We start from the raw sequence: 22,300 nt of genomic DNA, 5'->3' as shown, positions 1-22,300 counted from the left end.
GCTGTGTTAGTCTGTTTTTGCAAAAAGAAAAGGAGTACTTGTGGCACCTTAGAGATTAACAAATTTATTTGAGCATAAGCTTTCGTGAGCTACCGCTCACTTCATCGGATGCATTCAGTGGAAAATACAGGGGGGAGATTTATATACATAGAGAACATGAAATAATGGGTGTTACCATACACACTGTAAAGAGAAAAAAGGAGTGCTTGTGGCACCTTAGAGACTAATCAATGTATTTGAGCATAAGCTTTCGTGAGCTACAGCTCACTTCATCGGATGGATGAACTGTAAGGAGACTGATCACTTAAGGTGAGCTATTACAGCAGGAGAGCCGGGGGGACCTTTTGTAGTGATAGTCAAGGTGGGCCATTTCCAGCAGTTGACAAGAATGTCTGAGGAACAGTGGAGAGTGGGGGGAATAAACATGGGGAAAGGGTGAAAGGGAATGAATGTACGCTGGGCTACATTCTGCTCTCAATTACAGAATAAACCCAGAATAATTCCATTGGGTTTGATTAATCCACTGGGGCACAGAGTGATACATTTTGGAGCTACTGAACCTGTAGAAGGCAGCAGCATTTGAGGGGGGGATTCACCTCAGAGAGGCAGGGAGTGGTGCTCTTACCACCCTCTTCTGAGTTCTGCCAGCGGAGGGCAGCTTTAAAATTCTGCAATAACTTCCTGGCTAAAGCTGCCCGGAAGAGGAATCAGCACTTCCTTTGGATGCCCCTTCTGGCAGGACATAGCAGACAGGTGGAGCTTCTGCATCCTAGATGCAGATTGTCCCTACCATCGTGTACCTGGAAGAAGCCAGTGGAACCAACACAGCAAATCTGGGCCAATTAACTTTAGTGGTGTTACTCCAAATTTACACCTACATAAAGGAGAAGAGAACTTAATATGTTCTAATATGTCTTAATATGTTCTAATGAAACCATTTGTTTTCTCCAATTAATTTAGAGTTTGCAAGTGTTGCTGATAGTGGAGCTCTTAGAGAAGGGCAGGGAGCGATGGCTACAGAGGGAAACTCCATTTTTTATTGTAAGTACTTTTTTTTTGCTCTCATTTTGCTTTTGGAAAATTAGAGTATAGTGGAAAAGCCTGGAAAAATGAATTCAGAGCAAAATCAATCATGTGAAGTGGATTTCATTTTAAAGGGCCAGCATTTATCTTGTTGCATTGTAATATGACGTCTACTGGCCCTTTATTTTAGAAAAGTAACATTGCTTCCAGTGTAGTACAGAAGGAAATGGGCACATTGGAGATCTGGTCACCTGCTACCTACCTGTAAAATAAACCTGAACGGTTCCGACCTTGCACCATTTGTGTTCCAGACTTTTGTTCTACTGTATGTCATGTGAATAAACTGGTTATTCCTTCCTATGCTTTTGTCTGATGTCTATATATTTGAAATCTCAATGTTTTCCTTCCAGTCAGGGTCTCACAACTAAGATGTGCATACTGTGGTTACATCTAAAATGTTATACAAGAAAGGAATGGTTTTTAAAATTTCTGGACTGTTATAGTTAACAGGACAGCTGAAGAAAGGAGTTATGATGGAAGACTCACTAGAAAGCATTAGATTTTTACAGGCAGCTCTGTCCTGTGATTATGCAGTCTGATCTCCTGTATAATTCAGGCCATAGAATTTCATCTAGTAATTTCTTGTGTCAAGTCTAATAAGTTGGGGTTGAGGTAGGCTATATCTTTTAAAAAAAGAGCCAAAAGGTTTCAAGTGACGGAGAATCTGCCACATCCTTGAGCTGTTCCAATTGAAATTATCCTCACTGCTAAAACCGCATGCCTTATTTGCAATTTGAATTTGTCAAGTGGAGCAGAAAGGAATAAAGAAAGAGAAGTGGGAAAGTAAAGAGATAGAAAAGGACAGAGGGAGAAGGAAAGGAGAGGGCCAATGGAAAAAGAAAAAGAAAGCAACAGAAAACTGAAAGGAGGCAAGAAAGAGAAAAAGATAAAAGCAAAGTAAATTGAGGAAATGTGATAGATAGAAAACTTAGACAGAAGGCCTGATTTTCCACGGTGTTGCATTCCATTTTCTTTCTTTCTTTCTTTGTCTGTGATTCCCTAAAAAAAATTTTTTTTTCTTCCTTTGTTTTCCTGAGGGGAAAACCAGACACTTCTTTGCCTTTTTTCCAGACAGAAGCAGCATCTTCTTACCCAGCTGTAGCCGGAACCTGAGCAGCGCGGAGCCACAGTTCTCATCGATGGAAGTGGTAGTTGACGGTGCTTGGCACACTCAGATTCAATCCTTTTATGTTGGATCTTCCCTATATACCCCCTCCATTTCTTGTTAGAAAAAAGTTCTTGCGTTTCTCATTCTGTTTTCTCTAGCCCTTGGCTGCCCTCATTTGTTTTCTTTCTCCTCTTGTGAGTCTTCCTTTCTGATCCTGCTAATTTTACCCTCATCATTCAGGTGGAGCATGGAGCATTAAGAAAGGTGTTTGATGCATTAGAATATTCTGGACTGGCAAAATTGAAAGATCTGTCAAATGGCAGCATTAGCTGAGTTGGTGACTTGAGTCTAAGAATGTAGTATGGCCGGATGCTGCTTGTAAGCAAAATGCTCTGATTGCGCTAACTCAATACATTTGTGTTGTTACTTTACTGTTTTTTTAATTATCCAATTAAAGTAACTGTAGTTAATGTAAAAGAAACCCAAACATTTTATAGTGTACAGATTACATCACTTCCCCATAATGAGCAGAATGTATCATGTTGATATTTTCTGTGTTGCCCCAAGACAACACTGTAAGCTTTTATTTGGCCAGGTACCATCACATCTAGAGTGCTTTTCTGACCTCAAGTAGTTGATAGTACAGAATTTTTCTTTGATAATATTAATTTTATAGTAATTTATATGGATTTTTCTAATGCTCCCTGCTGTCTACGAAGGCTGTTGGAATGTGTCAACTTAAGAACAGTGTTCCTCCAAACCTCACCTAAGGGCAAATACTTTTAATAGAGCTCTCTTGCTCTTTGTATATAAAGATCTGAAAATGTTACTGAAGTACACCTGCAGCTTCTGGCACAAGCTATATAAAAAGTAATCAACAAGCAAAGGCAGTAAAAAAGCAGCTTCACCGAGCAGTAATATCCACATACCGGCAGAGTAAGCAATATTTTTCTTTTGGAAAATCTTTCATGCAACTACTGTGCTTCTGGACTGTGTTGTATCTCAAAGTCAAAGTACAATAGCTGCCAAAAAAACTGGAAGGGGAGAACTTTTATGAACATAAAATCACTACTACATGGCAGTACATTTTCTTATCAGAGTTTATTGTTGCACATCAGATATCATGCCACGAGCAGAATAATATTGTTTTTTCAATTTTAAAAAACGTTGAGAAAAATGTTTCCAGAAATTTTCATTCAATGTGAATGACAAGAATATTACATCTATAAACACTGAAATATCTATTTAATTTCTTCCTGAGGAAGTTTCACATTTTTAAGCAAAAGAAAAGGGTATTCTGTACAAGGTAGCCTGCAAATAAGTTAAACTCATTCTTTTCTCAAATGTGGAGCTGGGAAAATACTGTAGCACTTTCATAAATGTTTATTGAAACAGTCAGATGAATTTACATCACCTATATTTATGCCCCTTTATGTTCACTTTCTGCTAACAATCCTGCATTGTATTTTACTGCCACAGATGTTTGTGGAAAGCAAATTTCAAAGTCAAATGCATGAGTATTTGCAGAAAACAAGTTAAACTCCACACAGACAAGTTTTTGTGAAGGAATTCCTTGCACACTCATCTAAGCAGGGAACAGGAAAACATACCACATGCCTTATCTGATCAATCACAACTAATTAGCTCAACCTATCAAATATTTGCAATACATGTTTCACAATCAATCTGTAAATTTTAAAAAACCCATTAAAGTTGGTAAGATATTTATGAAAATGAATTTGAAGAGACTGCAGTCTGCTTGTAGATAAGTGATGAGCTTAAAATAAGCTAAACTTGGTCAAATAAATATTTTTTTTATGAATTACTTGCTCAGCTTTACTCATGTGTATCCCATTATTTTCAGATTCCAGCTATTGTAGATAAAGTCTGGAGTCTGCATGCCTTGCTGAGACTCCTTGTTCATAACTAACCTAGCTGGTCCTGAATAAATGTTATTTTTACTTTTTTTACAGGCTTTTGCTGAATATTTTCAAACATATTTTAACATAATACTTCAAAGCAGAAATTATGGGTAGGTGCATTTATTCCCTTTTAGGGCTCATACAAAAAATTACAGCCCCAAATATATTTGCAAATCAGAGCAGTAAATACCTTTGTAAACTCAAAGAACGCTATCAATTTGCCTTTATTATCCATTGTTTTTAAGTGTCTCAATAATATTAACTTGCACGAGAAGTTAATGCTATCTGGAGATGCTGATGCTAAAGAGCTTGATCCTGCAGACTTCTCTCAGGCATTGTCAAAATAGGAGTTTTGAACAATAAGGATTTCAGGATCAGGCCCTGTGCAATGCACAATTCTGAGGACAAAAGGCCAAATACTTTTGTTTATAGTATTTACTCAGTCAGAACTCCCACTGAAATCAATGTGGAGATCCTGTGCTCTGTGCCCCTGACAGTCCCCACACTCCCTGATAATATGGATGAAATGGAGCTTTACTACCAGCTATTTGCCTGGCCATGGCTGCCAAAGGGTCCCCATTTAAGAGAGGCATTCCTTCCCACATCCCATCAGGAGGCTCTGCAGAATAGGGTCTACAGATCTAGAATATATTACCTTATCTGTATAAAATACCTGGGACTAGAAGAAAGGTAATCTGCATATCCCAGTCCACACCCAAGCCCCATCCAACCTGGGGCTGCCACACATCCTCATGCTGGCCACTTCTTACCCTCTCCCCTCCACGCCCTCCCAGATCTAGACCAGGCATAGAGCCCTTTGTGGTGTCCTAGAAAGAAAAGTCTGTGCTATTAATGTGTGTGAGCTCCATCCCTATAGCACAGAGGAGGGTTGACATCTGTGCAAAGAGGTTCCCTGCCCTCCATGCATAGCAATCTTGGGGGCATGATCTGGTCCCAAAATGCTTATGTAATTGCTGCTTTAAAGAGAGCAGAGTAATTGTAGCACCAGAGCACAAAACACAAGTTTTGTGCAGTTCCTAAAAATAGTATTTTCTTTTTAATGTTTTGGTGATGGTGTATCTGTTGTACACTAAGGATGAAAGGACTCTATTGAAGTCAGTGGGGCTACTAGAGCATCACCGTAGGTGTCTTCCCCCATGATTCACATTAACATCTTAGTTGTTACAAATCCATATAGACATTTTCAGGTCACATCAACTGTTTACACATGCAAAGGATTTTTCTTTTGTAGTTATTCAGAGTCCAGGGGGTATCTTTTACTAGATTAAAAGAATTTTAAGACAAGTCAAATTTTGGACCTAATGCACATGACAGTAAATGAAATAAGATTTTTTTCATTCTTTCTATAAATAATTATGATGTTCAATTTATAGAATGTCTACTCTACTAGATCCTTGTTGTTAATCATGCACACTCCTTTATGCAATAATGTGCTGAGTAATGTATATATACACAGCAAATTTGCATTGATATTTTTCTTTACAGGCCTATCAAAATCATGTATTACAAAAACAAAGTCCACGAGTAAAAAAAAGTTACGTTAGAATTACAATAAGGATCTCAATATCTGTTTTCTATTTAGTGAACAATAAACTGGTTTCCATCCCATTATCATAAAAAATAAATTGTGCAGTTTATGACAAACAAGTATATAGAAAAGCTTTCCACCATTTGATGTACTTTTTAACTGCCCATTTTAAAGCAAATATTGGGAATGCAGTTACAGAACCAAGCATCTAATGTGGAACAATAGTATACAGAGGGAGCATGTCCATTTTTTGACTTTGGATATTTATTCATTAGCTGTCAATGCATTTTTAAAACACACTGAGACATATTTCAGTGGAGTAACATGAGAGCTAAATTTGGCTCATGCTTTTAATGATCCCTTTCCTAATTTTTTGAAGCATTAATAATTATGCCCTGGTCTCACTGTTTAACTGAGAGTACTCACACTGTGAAAACTTAAACATATACTTAAGTGTTTGCAGTACTGGAGCCTAATTCTATATCATGACTGCACACTGTATTAATTTTTATTTAAACTTATTTATTTAATTACAAAACTTTTAAAAAATATATCTCCCTTGGGAAAGCAAGTGCGTTTTTGCAACTTGAATGTATTAAATTGGAAGGCATTGAGAGATGCCAGTCTTTTCAGTCAGTATAAGGAGAGTTTTGGAAAACACACATCAAATAAATACATAAAATGCAACATACCAAAAACCAGGACAAGATAAATTGTAAATTAAGGCAATCTTAATATAGGTCTGTTTCTGTTCTTACACCAGTTTTTCAGATATAAGTTTTTTCTACTGATTTCACTGGAGTTACTCCTCATTTACAGAACTGTGAGATCAGAATCTAGGCCCTATAACTTGCAACTCACAGCAGCTAGGTGTGAAAGATCTACTCTGGTCATTTGTTCATTGCATTGCTATGGTTTGGTTCAGATTCATAAGTTTAACACTCAGATTATTACAATGTACATTTCTTTTTTAATGTTGTGTTTCATATATCTAATTAGATTTCTTCTTTAATATAGAGTAGTCTCTATTCAGAATACTCTATATTCCTTTGTGTTGCTGTTTCAGCGGACTGTGTATGGAGGTGCAGTATTTAAAAGCATAGATTCTAAACTTGAAGGGATCCACAGCACACTGTGGTTTCCTCCTCACAGAGCAGGGCCATATTTCTTACATTATTTCTTGCTACAGTGTTTTACCTGTGGCTTCAGGATTTGGCTCACAAAACATATTCTGTCCTGTTGTTTGCACCTAAGCAACATGTGTTTGTACTCCTCAACTGTGGTCATTTATTTTAAGTTCAAAATTTGGTAAGCAGATTCCAAAGACAGGAGTACATTTGGCCATTGTGTGTTATACAGGGTTTTCTTAGTTTTGTATAAGACACGTCATAATAATCAAAAAGTATGAAAAACCATGAGCAGGCAAACAATGGGCTACAAAACTTACATGAGACACAACACTCCTAAGTTTGAATATAAAAGTGTAAATATTTACTATGAAATTGGACAATTGTGTAGCTTTGCTTTTAAAGCTTATACCAGTTGCTATTGACTTCTACATGTGCGCACAGTAGTTTACAACAATTCCACAGGCCCAGGAATGGTGAAGAGAAAGCGTGCAGGCCTCCAGAGTTCTAAGAGACACACACATTTTCACAATCCACATGCCAGCATATGGAAAGAACTTCATTCTTTAATTCTCTTTTGAAGAGGTATATTTTACACCTGCCTCCTGGTAGCTATTGAAGGCTTTAGGTAAGATGACTCAAGTGTGGAAGAGAGATTTCAAGAAGCTTTCTTTCTCTCAATGCTATCTCACTTTCTGTAGTTCCTGTCTCAGCCATGATGGCAGGGGTTGTCCCAATTTGTGCAGGAGTTTTGACAGTTCCACATTGTGATCTCTGTAGTAGCTTGACAGAAAAGCCCTGCACTGATGGATAAAAAAAGTAGACATTTTTATTTAGTAAAATATTGTACTGTAGATGCTATGGATTTTGAGTTTTGCAGTTTGTTTTACCTGTATCTAAACTATGCCATGTTTTCTTCTGTGCTGTATACTTTCTCCTATGCTATGTATTATTGCACACAGTATCTATACTCTATTTAGCAGCTGAGCTGCAGAGGTAATTTTAGTAGATATACAGTAAATTTCCAAAATGTTCATCAAAACCAAAGAAACTGATCAGAGTCTGATCTCAGATACATCTGTATAGATCCAGAGTAACTCTGGAGTCAATAAGCTACTCTGAGTTTACATCAGTGTAACTGAGGGCAGACTATAACTCCATAGTATTTCAGGGTTTGTCATTCAGGTATTTACATTTTTTAGAGTTGTTCAGGATGGACAAACATAATACAAATAATACCCCACAGAGGCTGATTCTCCTCTCACAAGAGTTACTCCTGATTTACACCAGCATGAGAATAAAATCAGGCCTACAGTACAATAAGTAAGTACAATAGTACTTACTACTGACCAAGTCTTGAGCTCTTCACTCAGGTTTCATTCAGACTAAGTTAAGTGGGAGTTCAGTATGAGAAGGCCAGAGTAAAAACAGAGGTTCAAATGCTTGCTGAGAATTCTTCCCCTCCTCTGTGCAGAAGCGGGAGTGTGGACCTCAGCTATCAGGCCTGTGAAAGTAACTTTATCTGAACATTTCTGAAGAAACATTTTCAAAACTGATAGATACCAAAATTAATTGGTCTTAAAAATGAACTGCCATGAGAACATGTGTAACTGTTAATAGCCTGACAAGTCAAGAATGAAACAGACTGGAAGAACAGAGGACAGTCCCACATTTACACATCTGACCATGACTGCAACAAACCATGAGTTTTGAGCTTGTTGCTGGTGTGGGTTGCTTAGCTGAGGGGCTGAGATTTTAACTATGTTGCAGCTTTTTGAGAGCTAGTAGGTTTTTCAATATGAAGAAAATGTTTAAAAAACAATTTCAGGGTAAGTTAATTTGGAGACATCTTGGCCTTTATGCTCACCCTCTATACAAAAGGTTGAAAAACGATCATGTGGTTCATAGTATCAGAAAGGCCTCAGCTGTAGGGAGAGTTAATACAAATAAACCACAGGTTGTTAATTTTATCCTCTTGTTCTTGTTATAATTTTGTCAATGGAGTATCCCACATGTGTGAGTGAGGCACTCCTTAAAGCCATTCAAATGCTGTATTGCCTCAGAAAACAATGGTTTACCTCTGAATCCATAGGAGGGTATTTTCTGCCTTTGCTCTTTCCAAGACACTTGGTTTTCCCTTCTTCCAGGAGTTGACACCAGAAACCTTTATGTGAATCGAACCTGAAATGAATATTTTGTACAACTTTCAATTCAGCAAACAAATCAAATATGTTCCGTCTAAGATTTTTTTTTAATCACTTCAGCAACTTAATATTTTGGGTCCACTTTTCCCTTGTTATTCAGGCAGGACACCCCTTTGGAGGAAAGAATAAAAAATAACAGGATAGCTAGCTAGCTAGCTATCCCTATAGATTTCTAGGACACATATAACTGAACACAGATCCCATTGAATCTAGGCACATATAGACCCTATTTAATTTTATTGATAGTTTATATTGCAGAGGATTATACTGTACAGGATTGGCGCCCCATTTCATTGGGGGCTCTACAAACCACATAAGAAGGCACAATCCTTGTCTTGAAGAGCTCACAGTCTAAACAAACAAGGCAGACACAGGGTGAGAAAAAGGGATACAACATACAAGCTAAGGGTCAACTTCTGCAACCATTACTCATCTTGAATAGTACCTTATTTGTCCATTAGTTCCATGGAAATCTATGTGACTACTTACATAATAAGGTACTCTTCACTGTGAGTAAGGGTGGCAGAGTCAGGCCCAAAGTGAGAAAGTCACAGCAATTCCAAAGTTTGTTTTCTTTGACTATATTATGGTAAACAGAAGTGGGGTAAAAGGGAGGACAGGATGGGGTAAGTTAATAGGAGCAAGGCAGCAGAAAAAGGAAAGGATGGGCGAGACTGTGCATGGACTAGGGAAAAGGGAGATAGGAAGAAGAAAGGAGTGAGGAGGGAGAAAAGGCTGTTGAGGAGCATGGAAGACAGAAAGAATGAAGCTGGCAGTAATGCAGTTGTGTGAGAAAAATGGAGTAAACAACCAAACAGCAGAGAGGATGAATGGCCATTGTTTAATCTGAAGAAAACAGAATCTGATGATGACAAACAACTGGGTTCAGGGGGGTGTGATGATTATTGTTGCGGCGAAGAGGTTCTCCTCCTGAGGCCTGGATCTCCCTTGGGAGCCTTGCTCTTCCTCCCCCAGCCCACAAATAGGGACTTAGAGCCTGGAGCCCAAGAGATGGTTTTTCCCCCTGCTCAGACCTGCAGGTGGGGGACTCTAGCTGGGCTTCTCCCTTACCTACTGGCACCTCAGAGAGATGAACAAAGTCTCTCTATGGTTCTCACCCTCCCCCCCTCCCCGCCACAGTATATTTTCTCAGGCTTTTGAAATTACACCAATGTCAGTCTAGCAATGGATTAAAGGTGTCATGATGTACCTCACAAGTGGTATTCCACAATGACATTATCAGGGGCTTTGTCTGTACAGTAATGTTAACATTAAAGGGCCTTATTTTTAATTCACAAGGTATATGGACCTTATCTTGCTTCCATCAATGTCAGTGTCAAAACTCCCATTGGGAGCAGAACGGGTTTCTTAGACTCCTCTTAACCAGCATCATGAGTGATTCACAGCATAGATAAACACATCTTAAGAGCTCTTTGCATCACCATTATATGCACATGCTTATTTTGACATGACTTCTCTATGCAGCCAGCCGGTATATTCACCAAACCAGAACAAAATATACATGTTTGTATACAGACATGAACTACGTTTGAGCTAGAGATCTGGATAGGTGCTTTCTGTCTTTTATAGATCAAATCAAACAATACTAATAAATAATGTCAATGGAGCTGTATCTGGACAAGTTGAACTGATCATGTATTTTAGAGCACATTTCAAGGGCCATATTATGCCTTCAATCCATTTATTGGATGTCAATGGGAGTTGTACATGACTGATCAAGGGCACTGCTTCGGCAGTAGCATGGACACAGGTAACACCTGTTTTGATTGCATAAGAAACTATATGCAATAAGTATTGACAAAGATTCATGGGAGTCAAATTTCCAGAAGTGCGCAATTATTGTGGATCCCATGTACATCATGACACAAAGTGCCTTTAAATTATCCAAGATATGTGGATTATTGAAGTATTATTCATTTTATGAAATCTTTTTTGTTAAATTTCCATTTGACCATGCAGAAACCAGAGTATATCTGCACAGTTAAAAATCTGCACAGTTAAAACTACAGTCTGCCAACAAAAAAACCCCTCATTTCAAGACTTAGGGACAAATCTTTGGCTCAGTTTATGTATCTGTAAGGGGTACAGTTGCCTTCAATTGCTGCATAAAATGGCTGTGCACCACCTTGACTGTTCCTGGAGATGGTTAGTTCAGTGCATATGGACGGAAGGAACCCACAATCCACTATCCTGGGATGTGGAGCTGCCCGGGGTGGGGAAATCGTAAGTTGGGTCTACCCTAAAGAACAGAGACATTTGTAATTTAATCTGTGGAACAGCATTTGTAGAAGTATCAATGGTGGAGTATGTTCAAACAGAGTTAATTAAAAGCTGTTTTGTGAAAAAAGACAATTCATCCACAGGAACATCCTCTCAAGTGACAACAGAGTGACAGTATAAATTCATGACAAATCATAGTATAAAAGTGATAGCTAGCATTAAACAAAGCCCACAGGTCATAACAAGACTGATATGCTCAAGACATTTAATTGCTTTATAGAAATACCAATATTGCCAGCCAGCTTGTTTTAAGGATAAATTCATCAACCTCAAACTACGGCTAGAAAATATCTGCTAGCGTGATCTAATGGGTAGAGCAGGAGACTGGCAACCGGCACTCCTGGGTTCTTCTTCTGGCTTTGTCACTGACTGTGTGCCATTAGGCAAGTGTTTGTTTTTAATACAGATTTTTATACAATGTCCATTACGACAGAGTCTACAATTACTAGTCTACCATTCAATTCTCAGTGCTAACCCTCTGTAAACTGGGCACCATAATATTTACCAACCTCAAATGGATTTGTGAAGATTAATTAAAGAATGTAAAATGCTTTGAGTTCATTGGATAAAGAACCTATATTTTTATTTCACATTACACTGCTGCAATTTTGCAGGTACAAGTAGATGGGAATTTTCTACCGTATTTATCAATTACCAAATGACATAAAGGGCCAAATTCATTACTGATATAACTAAACTGATTTCAATAGAGCTATACCAGGATGAATTGGGGTCAAAGTAATGGAAAAAGTTGTCTGAATCTACGTTATGCTAAATGAACATTATCTGTGTTCAAGGGTAGACATGAAGGAAAAGCCTGCTGCAGAATTAGATGCAGAATAATAATTCACAGCATCCAGGTCAAGACCTTTGGTGTACAAAGAAACGGAGCTTTCAATAGAGTTACTTCCAGGGATGAATTGGGTCCATTATGTCTTTACAATACACTTGACTTTATCTCATGAAAGATAAAATCTGTTTTGCTACATACTCCACAAAAAGGAATAGAGCACAACTGTCTGAAAGCATTAAATAGAGAAATGTCTAGGAAAGGAAAGGAATTTTTTTCTGAGAGCTTCTTATAAAAACAGACAATGGGCTCACATTCAAAAGAGCAGCCTAAGGTTCTCAATCTTATTTTAAGGGCAAGTAAATCTAAATGTCTGAATCCAAAGGATTTGTGTATATTATACAGAGAGTGGATTTTACATTCCTGACACTGATATTGTTGAGTCTCCTGCAATTGAATGTAAAGGAAAACCAGCCTTCTGTCCATTCTGTTTACGCATGGTGAATCTTTTGCTGCCGAGGAAAAAGATGCAAAGGCATCTCTCTCTTTTATCCATCCAAAATCCAAACACAATTTTCACAAACCAATACTTGTTTTATCTGTCAGGTGTCCATCTCTGTAATATTTAAACACCATATTTAATGTCTGGCTCAATGCAGAATTCACAGAAAATATAATCCTTCTGAGTTGCATTCTTTCCACATGTTGTTAACGATTACTTGGACAGCAGTTTGAAAGCATGCAAGAAAGAAAAAATTACTTTTCATGTCTAATCAGCACATAAGCAAGTCCAGATTTTTCCACGGAAATTAAAGAGGGTAAAAAAAGAAAAGGAGTACTTGTGGCACCTTAGAGACTAACCAATTTATTTGAGCATGAGCTTTCGTGAGCTACAGCTCACTTCATCAGATGTTTACCGTGGAAACTGCAGCAGACTTTATATACACACAGAAATCATGAAACAATACCTCCTCCCACCCCACATAAACACCACCCTATACCGTAAACCTACTGACCGCTATTCCTACCTGCATGCCTCCAGCTTTCACCCTGACCACACCACACGATCCATCGTCTACAGCCAAGCTCTGCGATACAACCGCATTTGCTCCAACCCCTCAGACAGAGACAAACACCTACAAGATCTCTGTCAAGCTTTCTTACAACTACAATATCCACCTGCAGAAGTAAAGAAACAGATTGATAGAGCCAGAAGAGTTCCCAGAAGTTACCTACTACAGGACAGGCCTAACAAAGAAAATAACAGAACGCCACTAGCCGTCACCTTCAGCCCCCAACTAAAACCCCTCCAACGCATTATTAAGGATCTACAACCTATCCTAAAGGATGACCCAACACTCTCACAAGTCTTGGGAGACAGGCCAGTCCTTGCCTACAGACAGCCCCGCAACCTGAAGCAAATACTCACCAACAACCACATACCACACAACAGAACCACTAACCCAGGAACTTATCCTTGCAACAAAGCCCGTTGCCAATTGTGCCCACATATCTATTCAGGGGACACCATCACAGGGCCTAATAACATCAGCCACACTATCAGAGGCTCGTTCACCTGCACATCCACCAATGTGATCTATGCCATCATGTGCCAGCAATGCCCCTCTGCCATGTACATTGGTCAAACTGGACAGTCTCTACGTAAAAGAATAAATGGACACAAATCAGATGTCAAGAATTATAACATTCATAAACCAGTCGGAGAACACTTCAATCTCTCTGGTCACGCAATCACAGACATGAAGGTCGCTATCTTAAAACAAAAAAACTTCAAATCCAGACTCCAGCGAGAAACTGCTGAATTGGAATTCATTTGCAAATTGGATACTATTAATTTAGGCTTAAATAGAGACTGGGAGTGGCTAAGTCATTATGCAAGGTAGCCTGTTTCCTCTTGCTTTTTCCTACCCCCCCCCCCCCAGATGTTCTGGTTTAACTTGGATTTAAACCTGGAGAATGGTCAGTTTAGATGAGCTATTACCAGCAGGAGAGTGAGTTTGTGTGTGTATGGGGGTGGGGGTGATGTGAGAAAACCTTGATCTATGCAGGAAATAGCCCGACTTGATTATGTAAAGAGTTGTCACTTTGGATGGGCTAGCACCAGCAGGAGAGTGAATTTGTGTGGGGGGGTGGAGGGTGAGAAAACCTGGATTTGTGCTGGAAATGGCCCACCTGTTGATCACTTTAGATAAGCTATTACCAGCAGGACAGTGGGGTGGGAGGAGGTATTGTTTCATGATTTCTGTGTGTATATAAAGTCTGCTGCAGTTTCCACGGTAAACATCTGATGAAGTGAGCTGTAGCTCACGAAAGCTCATGCTCAAATAAATTGGTTAGTCTCTAAGGTGCCACAAGTACTCCTTTTCTTTTTGCGAATACAGACTAACACGGCTGTTCCTCTGAAAAGAGGGTAAAGACATTGAAAAATACATACTGTTGCCCATACTAGCATTAGTGATATGGCTTGCATGCAGAATTAGTCAGAGGAGTATTAGTGGCTATTAATTTGTATCGATTTTGCTTATAGAACCAACTCCATTTTGTTACAGCCAACAAATTTCTCATCAACCTTTTGCAGTGGGGGAGGTTTAGATTGGATATTAGGAAAAACTTTTTCACTAAGAGGGTGGTGAAACACTGGAATGCGTTACCTAGGGAGGTGGTAGAATCTCCTTCCTTAGAGGTTTTTAAGGTCAGGCTTGACAAAGCCCTGGCTGGGATGATTTAACTGGGAATTGGTCCTGCTTCGAGCAGGGGGTTGGACTAGATGACCTTCTGGGGTCCCTTCCAACCCTGATATTCTATGATTCTATGATTCTAATCTTACAAGGTGCCGAGGTTTATCTCAGAAGTTCTGAGCGCACATTCACACACATATACATTTAGATGTACAAAAATTCAATGAATAACAGCAAATTATAATTTACAAGGAATATTGCAACCCATTCTTTTCAGACTCTTTATACAAAACTACAGTTGCACAATTATTTCCTTTTTAAATCACTCCATGGCTAATATTCCATGACATTAATTATGAATAACTCACGTTAGGGCTTCAGAGTAATTATAATGAGGCGAGACTCCCAGAAACTTCTGCACTTCATCCATCACGGTAGCTGGGTCAGTTCTCAGCTGCTGTCCATCAATAATTAGCAACTGCAAAAATAAAATAATACTGTATTTAAAATTCATCATATTTCAAGCTTCAAACTAAAACTTTGACCTATGTCACGCTCATTCATTAAGAGGAAAAGAGGTGCCCCAGGGAATGGTAACAGGTCTGGTCTTATTTATCGTTGTCATTAATGATCTGGGAGAAGGGTAAATGGCACACTAATTAATTCTGAAATTCAATGATATTGGAAACTGTTGTGAGCACCACCGAGGACAGCGAAATAATGCTGAAGGACCTGGTGAGATTACAAATATTGGCAGGAAATTAAATGAGATTCATCCTGGCAAAATGCAAGCTCATACATCTGGAAAAAATAAGCTGCAACACCCCAGCCACCCACACATATAAAACGAGAGGAAGATATTCTGAGACTTATGTGTGCTCTTTTTTCAGAGTATCAATCAATTCCTTGTCACTGCTGAAGAAAGCACTCAGCTCTCTGATCCTTTCCCACACACGAGTTTTTTCTTGTGCCCAAGATCCATCATGACTCAACAGTGGGAGCTGAAGCCGCTATGGTGCACAATGGATAGGAGACGGCTAATCTTCAGGTCCAGATTGGCTCTTGGACAACCAGTCATTTTTCCCATGGAAAAGCTGCTTTTTGTGACAGCAGAGCTGGTTCACTAACAACTCTTCTAAAACTGTTTTACCCCCATCAGAGGTTGCCATCATATGTGAAGTAGAGCTTGTTGCACATAAAGCAGGTTTCTCCTACCTTCCTGCTGCTCTCTACTTTTGATAATAACTTGCTTTTAGATTTAGTGGAGATGGCTGAATGAACTGGGACTAGGAAGTGGCTTAGGGGAGGATGACTGGTGAGTGAATGGACTGAGTGAGGCAGCGGTTCTGTGGAAAAAATTGCATGTGTTCATATAATTAAAGATTGTATCATAATTCCTATGCACAGGGTACTAAATTAGTTGCATGGTCAAATTTAATTCTGGCATTTCCTAACTTGTGAGTGCTAGACTTGCAACCCTAAGGTTCTTTTATTGTAGTGTTTTTGTATATAATTTCCTAGATTTTTAAAAAAGCAAACTGAAAAACAGAAATTCCACATTGTAGAACCATACTGACTCCCACAGGCTTCATCAGTATGGTTAGAACCTTAAGATCCACATCACAGACTTCTGCCACTTGAGCTAACACTGATAGTAGTAGTAGGTTGTGCTATATCCTCTACATGGGCGTCTCTAAAAGGATAAGAGACACGCATTTTGTGCATGGGTTTCACAGCTATTTGTGGACAGCTGAGGAATGCTAAGCCTTGGGGCTTCTCTAAACAAAAACTTAATTTACTGCAAGCTGGGCTGTAAATCTACCTCGCGCATTAGCCAGCCGCACACTAAATGTCCATGTGGACCTTGCTGCTGGGTACTAGAAGTTTCCTAGTGCAATTTGTTCTACCCTGTTTTGAAACAAGAGATCACAGTGCACTAGGAAACTTTAAGTGAGAGGCAGCAAGGTCCACATGGACACACAGTGCATGGCAGGCTAATGCGGGGGTAAGATTTAAAACCCAGCTTGCTGCACGTTAAGTGTTTGTACAGACAAGCCCCCAGGAGTCCTATATTCTATACCAGATTCTGAGGGAAGTGTACTCTACTAGCAACCTTTTCTGCCTGTTTTCTGCATGCCTGACCTCTTCTATGGCTTGCACCTCCAGTCTGCCACAGTTTCAGACTCAATCTCCCACTCCAGTTCCTCCATGCCCCATCCTGCTCCCCCATTCAGTTTCTCATCCCCAGTTTCTCCCCTTTTGGCTCCCTGTCCCAGTTTAGCCTTTGCCCCTACCCTTAGGCCTCTCTTAATTTTCCTCTTTGCAGCCCCTGCTGGTCATCAGAAGCAATTCCAGAGAAAGTCCCACTCAGCCTATTGCAGCCTGGAGATGGACCATGCTCAGTACAGATGGAATGTTCAATCTCTACTGAGCATGAGTGAATGGAAATTTCCAGAGGCTCAAAACTTGACCAAATTTGTGTAGATTTTCACAGGATTGGCAAAAGTTACAACCCTGGCAACAGGGAAACTCCTGTGCCAAATTTCAAGTCCTTGATATAAAGCATGGAGGCACTAACGCTTCTCAACAAACTTGTCAAAAAGAATTTGTTAACACAGGTAAAATGATGTATTTTCCCCTGATCTTGTTCTGATAAATGACTGAACCCTTTTTGCTGAAATTTTTTTCAAAATTCAGTCTGTCACAGATGCCTGGCATGGAAAATTTCATCCCATATGGTTAAATTTTGGCAAAGCTCTAAACAACTGAAAACAGGGTTTGTGAAGTGCCTTGAGATGTACAGATGGAAAGCTCTATATAAGAGGTAGATATTATTATAATGGAAACATCAGGGAATCTTAACTATTTGCATTGCTACTTGCATTATCTATAATATGTTTGACTATAATAATAAATAACAATAATAATTTTAATTTATAAGGTGCCTCTCACACTAAAGTGCTCAGGGTGCTGAAAAACAATCAGAAAAACAATGTTATGCATTAATAAAAGACCATGTGACCTCAAAATTAGACAATATGGGTAAATATAACAACAATAAAGATATGAAAGAAGATAACTTACAGATTGGTTCATAGGTGGGTGAGTTCATATGATTCCAACATGTTAAGAAATATACTACTCATGTAGTGTCCCTGTATAAGCTACACATATACATATTTGGTCCAGTTGGGATATGCTGGGTAGATTCCAGTCTTTCTTTGCATCTAAGGCTAAACTTTATGCTAACTTGCTGATTATAGATCTGCATCAGATAACTACTTTAATCATGCTATACTCAATAGCAAATTTGGATATGACTGACTGTTCATTGCTGATGTGTTTACGCAGAAACAATGAGTCAGTCAGTGGTGATGGACAATTATTTGTTTTCACCGAGGGATATGAAATCCTATGTCCCTTCAGGACCTATCCTAGAATGCATACTGTTCAACATACACGAGACCTTTGGAGAGATCAAATCTAAACAGAGTGTAGAGAATATCACATCAGTATGCTGGAATTGCACAACTGTATATCTTATGGACTCTTCAAATTTGGATCCTAAAAGAACACATAGACAATATCACCAGCCAGATGCATCAGAGCTTCTTTGTTCACACCATGGGAAAAGAGAAGTTGCAGACTCTGGATAAATTCTCTCCTCCAAACAAGCTCTTAGAGGGTGTGCTGGGAATTAGTGCTTCACAGAGTGTCAGCATTCAGAAACATCAACACCAGAAACAAAGCCTATCAACAAGACATGAGTAATGTGATGTATGCCACCCCTATGTAATGCACCAGAAGGAGTATGGGGCTTGTGATGTATTTCTTCTAGGGCATGTGCTTGGAGAGCGTAGACAGGAGATAGATATCTTGTTAAGTATGTGTCTTCAGAGGCTTGTCAGGAGTATGCACTTTTCATTAAGTGATATCTGTTTTGAGATACGCACACTTTGGTCTCATGAATTGCACACACCAGGAAACACAAACCCCTTTGAGGCTCAATGTGTAACACACAGAGATTCAAAGGCACAGGAGTGCCAACTGTAGGTTCCAATGCACCAAATGGTTTCTCAGTTTCAATAGAGCCGTGCACCAATGAGCTGGGAGGGGAGTGGTGGCCCCCAATATACTAGCAGTGATACAATACACTGACAGACCTGGAAGAGGTGTGATGGGTAGAGGACATTTAGGCATCAACAGATTGAAAAAACCAGTGATGACAGAAATCGCAGAGGCACCAGTGTGCACAGAGGTAGTGATATGCTGGCAGTTCTCAGTGGAGTGAGCAGTGAAATGATTAGCTCATGGAAGGACCGCTGACCTCATGAGCAGATGAAGACACTGAAACACTTAATGACTCATGGGCATTATGTCTTTATTTATCTGTGTATCATACCCAGTTCCAGACACTCAAGCCTCTATATCATCAAGTCTTCACAGTGTTCAGTGCACTAAATCTCCTCTGCTCCCATCAGGGGTGGATAATGCATTGATATTTCACAATGCTGGTCAAGGCTTTGATGCTGCACCGTGCAGAAGCATTATATAGCACCATCCCAGCAATTTATCATGATACACTAGATTTCCCATCAATGCTTTTTGCTGGAAGCCCTGATGGGATATCACATGGCTGATGCCTGATGCACTCTGAAGCACTGGGTTTCCTATTGTGCTTTCTGACAGGTTCACCAATACAGCCAGTAGGGTCCCAGAAAGTGACAAGATTAAAACAAAAAACAAGAAAACAACTCAGTGTTAAAAGCAGTTCAATGTGCAAGAGGGATGCAAGGAGCAGCAGTGCTGAAGTTTCCTCAGTTGCTGTTCCTGTTGCTTTTTGTTGATGAAGTCCCAGTTGTGCAGTACCAGGAGTTAGTGCATGGCTGTGACATCACCAGAAGGCTCCACCAACCAATCAGAACATGGTTTTGGATAATCAGTGCCCCAAATCACATACTGTGACGTGGCAAGGCCAGATGGCTATAGAAAAGTAGTGGGAGATAGATATATTAGCTCCAGGGTAAACAAATCCCTGGTACCAGGTTAAGTGAAATGGAAGGTGCTCCAGGTCAATTAAGACACCAGGGGCCAATTAAGAACTTTCCAGAAGGCAGAGAGAATGCTAGGTTGATTGGGACACCTGAAGCCAATCGGGGGCTGGCTGAAACTAGTTAAAAGCCTCCCAGTCAGTCAGGTGGGGGTGCATGTCAGGAGCTGTGGGAGGAAGTTGTGCTGTTGGAGAAGCTGAGTAGTATACACCATATCAGGCACAAGGAAGGAGGCCTTGAGGTAAGGGTGAAGTGGAGCTTGAGGAAGTGAGGGCTGCTGTGGGGGAAGTAGCCCAGGGAATTGTACATGTCATGTTTCTAAAAAGTCAGCTACCATAGCTGATACTATTAGGGTCCCTGGGCTGGAGTCTGGAGTAGAGGGTGAGCCTGGGCTCCCCCCATCCCACCTTTGCCCCCTGATTAATCACTGAGACTGGGAGACAACAGAGACTGTGCAAGGAAGGATAACTTCTCCTCACCTCCCTTGCTGGCTTATGATGAAAATGACTCAGTAGACTGTGACCCTTGTCTCTAGAGAAAGAAGGGTTACGTGGAGGGTCTCAGTGAGCCTCTGAGGCTAGTGAAATCCGCCAGGAAACGCGGGACCCACGGAGGCAAGGACAGAGCTTTGTCACAACACATATATATTCATGAATAGTAATAATCAGTAATGAAGACTTCAGAAAAAGTGAATAATCTAAGATATCAAATATATATGAAATAAGACACAATGTTACACTCTATTCACCTGGTAAGTTGGGAAATAAGTTAGCCATCTTTCTATATGGGTGGCATACCATCCAGGTACTAGACATCTCTTTTGTAGAGCTCTAAGCTCTGATGGGGCTCGAGGTCCAGCTGTGATCACCTGATAGAAGCTAAATTTTAGAGCTGCAGGGTCCTCATGAGATCTCTGATGCTGTAAAAGAAAGGTAAGTTACAAGAACATCATGGACACCGGAGTTCAGAGTCATAGAAATGGGACAGAATATATGTGGGCAATGGTCTAAGGACCTATTTGTGACTGATTAAATTACATTAGAAGCGAATTTCAGTTAAGAAGCCTTGGTCTATATTAGATAAATTGCTAAGAAGGTAAGAATAACACCACTATTAACTATCAAAAGATCTGACTAGTATTAGCAATTGCAAACTAGAACACATTTTCATTTAATGAAATGGCAGCTTATGTACAAACAAACCCAGGATGACAAACTCAAATATGGTGAACCTCTACTTATGTGGCCAAATCTTGAAGTCCTTACATGGTTTATATTCAGACCTTACTCCAGCAAAGCTCTCATTGATGGTGATCAGATAGATAACTTCTACTTATAGGAACAAAAAAAGAATCCATAAAAGAAAATATTATATATAATATAGATCCTGAGGTCCTTATTCAGTTTCTACTTATTCCTCGTTTTGTCAAATTCCTATTGTAGTCAGAAGACCAGAAGAAAGGGACTTTTTGAAATAAGAGCCAGCAATTAAGAAGAGGGTGGACAGATCCCACTGTTTCAAATACCCCGTGAATGTAACTAGATGGCATAGTGATAGGCATTATAGAAATACTTATAGATAAAAGACAGATAAAATAATTGTATTTACTATTTCATGGATCAAAAAATGAGGTACAAACTTGCATGATGGAATAGTATACAGTAGTTACTGAATAACTTACAACGAGATGTTGTGTTTTACTAAGAAAGAAATTTTGTCCATAGGGTGCTGCTGTTATTATTGTTAGTAGAGCAAGCCCATCACTCTCACAGATCTTGGGAGACAGGCCACTCACCGGCAACCACACACCACACAACAGAACCACTAACCCAGGAACCTATCCTTGCAACAAAGCCCGTTGCCAACTGTGTCCACATATCTAGTCAGGAGACACCATCATTGGGCCTAATCACATCAGCCACACTATCAGAGGCTTGTTCACCTGCACATCTACCAATGTGATATATGCCATCATGTGCCAACAACGCCCCTCTGCCATGTACATTGGTCAAACTGGACAGTCTCTACGTAAAAGAATAAACGGACACAAATTAGACGTCAAGAATTATAACATTCAAAAACCAGTCGGAGAACACGTCAATCTCTTTGGTCACTCAATTACAGACCTAAAAGTTGCAATTCTTCAACAAAAAAACTTCAGAAATAGACTCCAACGAGAGACTGCTGAATTGGAATTAATTTTCAAACTGGATACAATTAACTTAGGCTTGAATAAAGACTGTGAGTGGATGTGTCATTCCACAAAGTAAAACTATTTCCCCATGTTTATTTTCCTCCCCACCTCCCACTGTTCCTCAGACGTTCTTGTCAACTGCTGGAAATGGCCCACCTTGATTATCACTACAAAAGGTTTCCCCCCCCAGCTCTCCTGCTGGTAATAGCTCACCTTAAGTGATCACTCTCGTTACAGTGTGTATGGTAACACCCATTGTTTCATGTTCTCTA

The 22,300-nt window shown here is 39.6% G+C and overlaps 1 protein-coding gene across 5 annotated transcripts in view; it reads right to left on the bottom strand.

Annotated features, from left to right (window-relative positions):
* The window catches only part of LOC140910327 (bifunctional heparan sulfate N-deacetylase/N-sulfotransferase 3), a 121,590-nt gene that overhangs the window by 9,382 nt on the left and 89,908 nt on the right, over positions 1 to 22,300 (bottom strand). For 3 of the 5 annotated variants that reach the window (XM_073340982.1, XM_073340985.1, XM_073340983.1), the window contains 4 exons: positions 20,583 to 20,753; positions 15,152 to 15,261; positions 8,868 to 8,970; positions 3,287 to 7,592 (listed from right to left, as the gene is read on the bottom strand). In XM_073340982.1, coding sequence (XP_073197083.1) covers positions 7,473 to 7,592; positions 8,868 to 8,970; positions 15,152 to 15,261; positions 20,583 to 20,753 — 504 coding nt within the window. In that variant the 3' untranslated portion in view covers positions 3,287 to 7,472. Of the gene's footprint in view, positions 1 to 3,286; positions 7,593 to 8,867; positions 8,971 to 15,151; positions 15,262 to 20,582; positions 20,754 to 21,488; positions 21,859 to 22,300 lie in introns of those variants that run through there. The other 2 variants (XM_073340984.1, XM_073340986.1) reach the window with 2 other exon arrangements.

This window comes from Lepidochelys kempii, chromosome 4 (genome assembly GCF_965140265.1).
Source record: "Lepidochelys kempii isolate rLepKem1 chromosome 4, rLepKem1.hap2, whole genome shotgun sequence".
NCBI classification, from domain to species: domain Eukaryota; kingdom Metazoa; phylum Chordata; order Testudines; family Cheloniidae; genus Lepidochelys; species Lepidochelys kempii.
The sequence above is the reverse complement of the archived record's forward strand: the minus strand, read 5'-3'. Positions and strand labels throughout refer to the sequence as shown.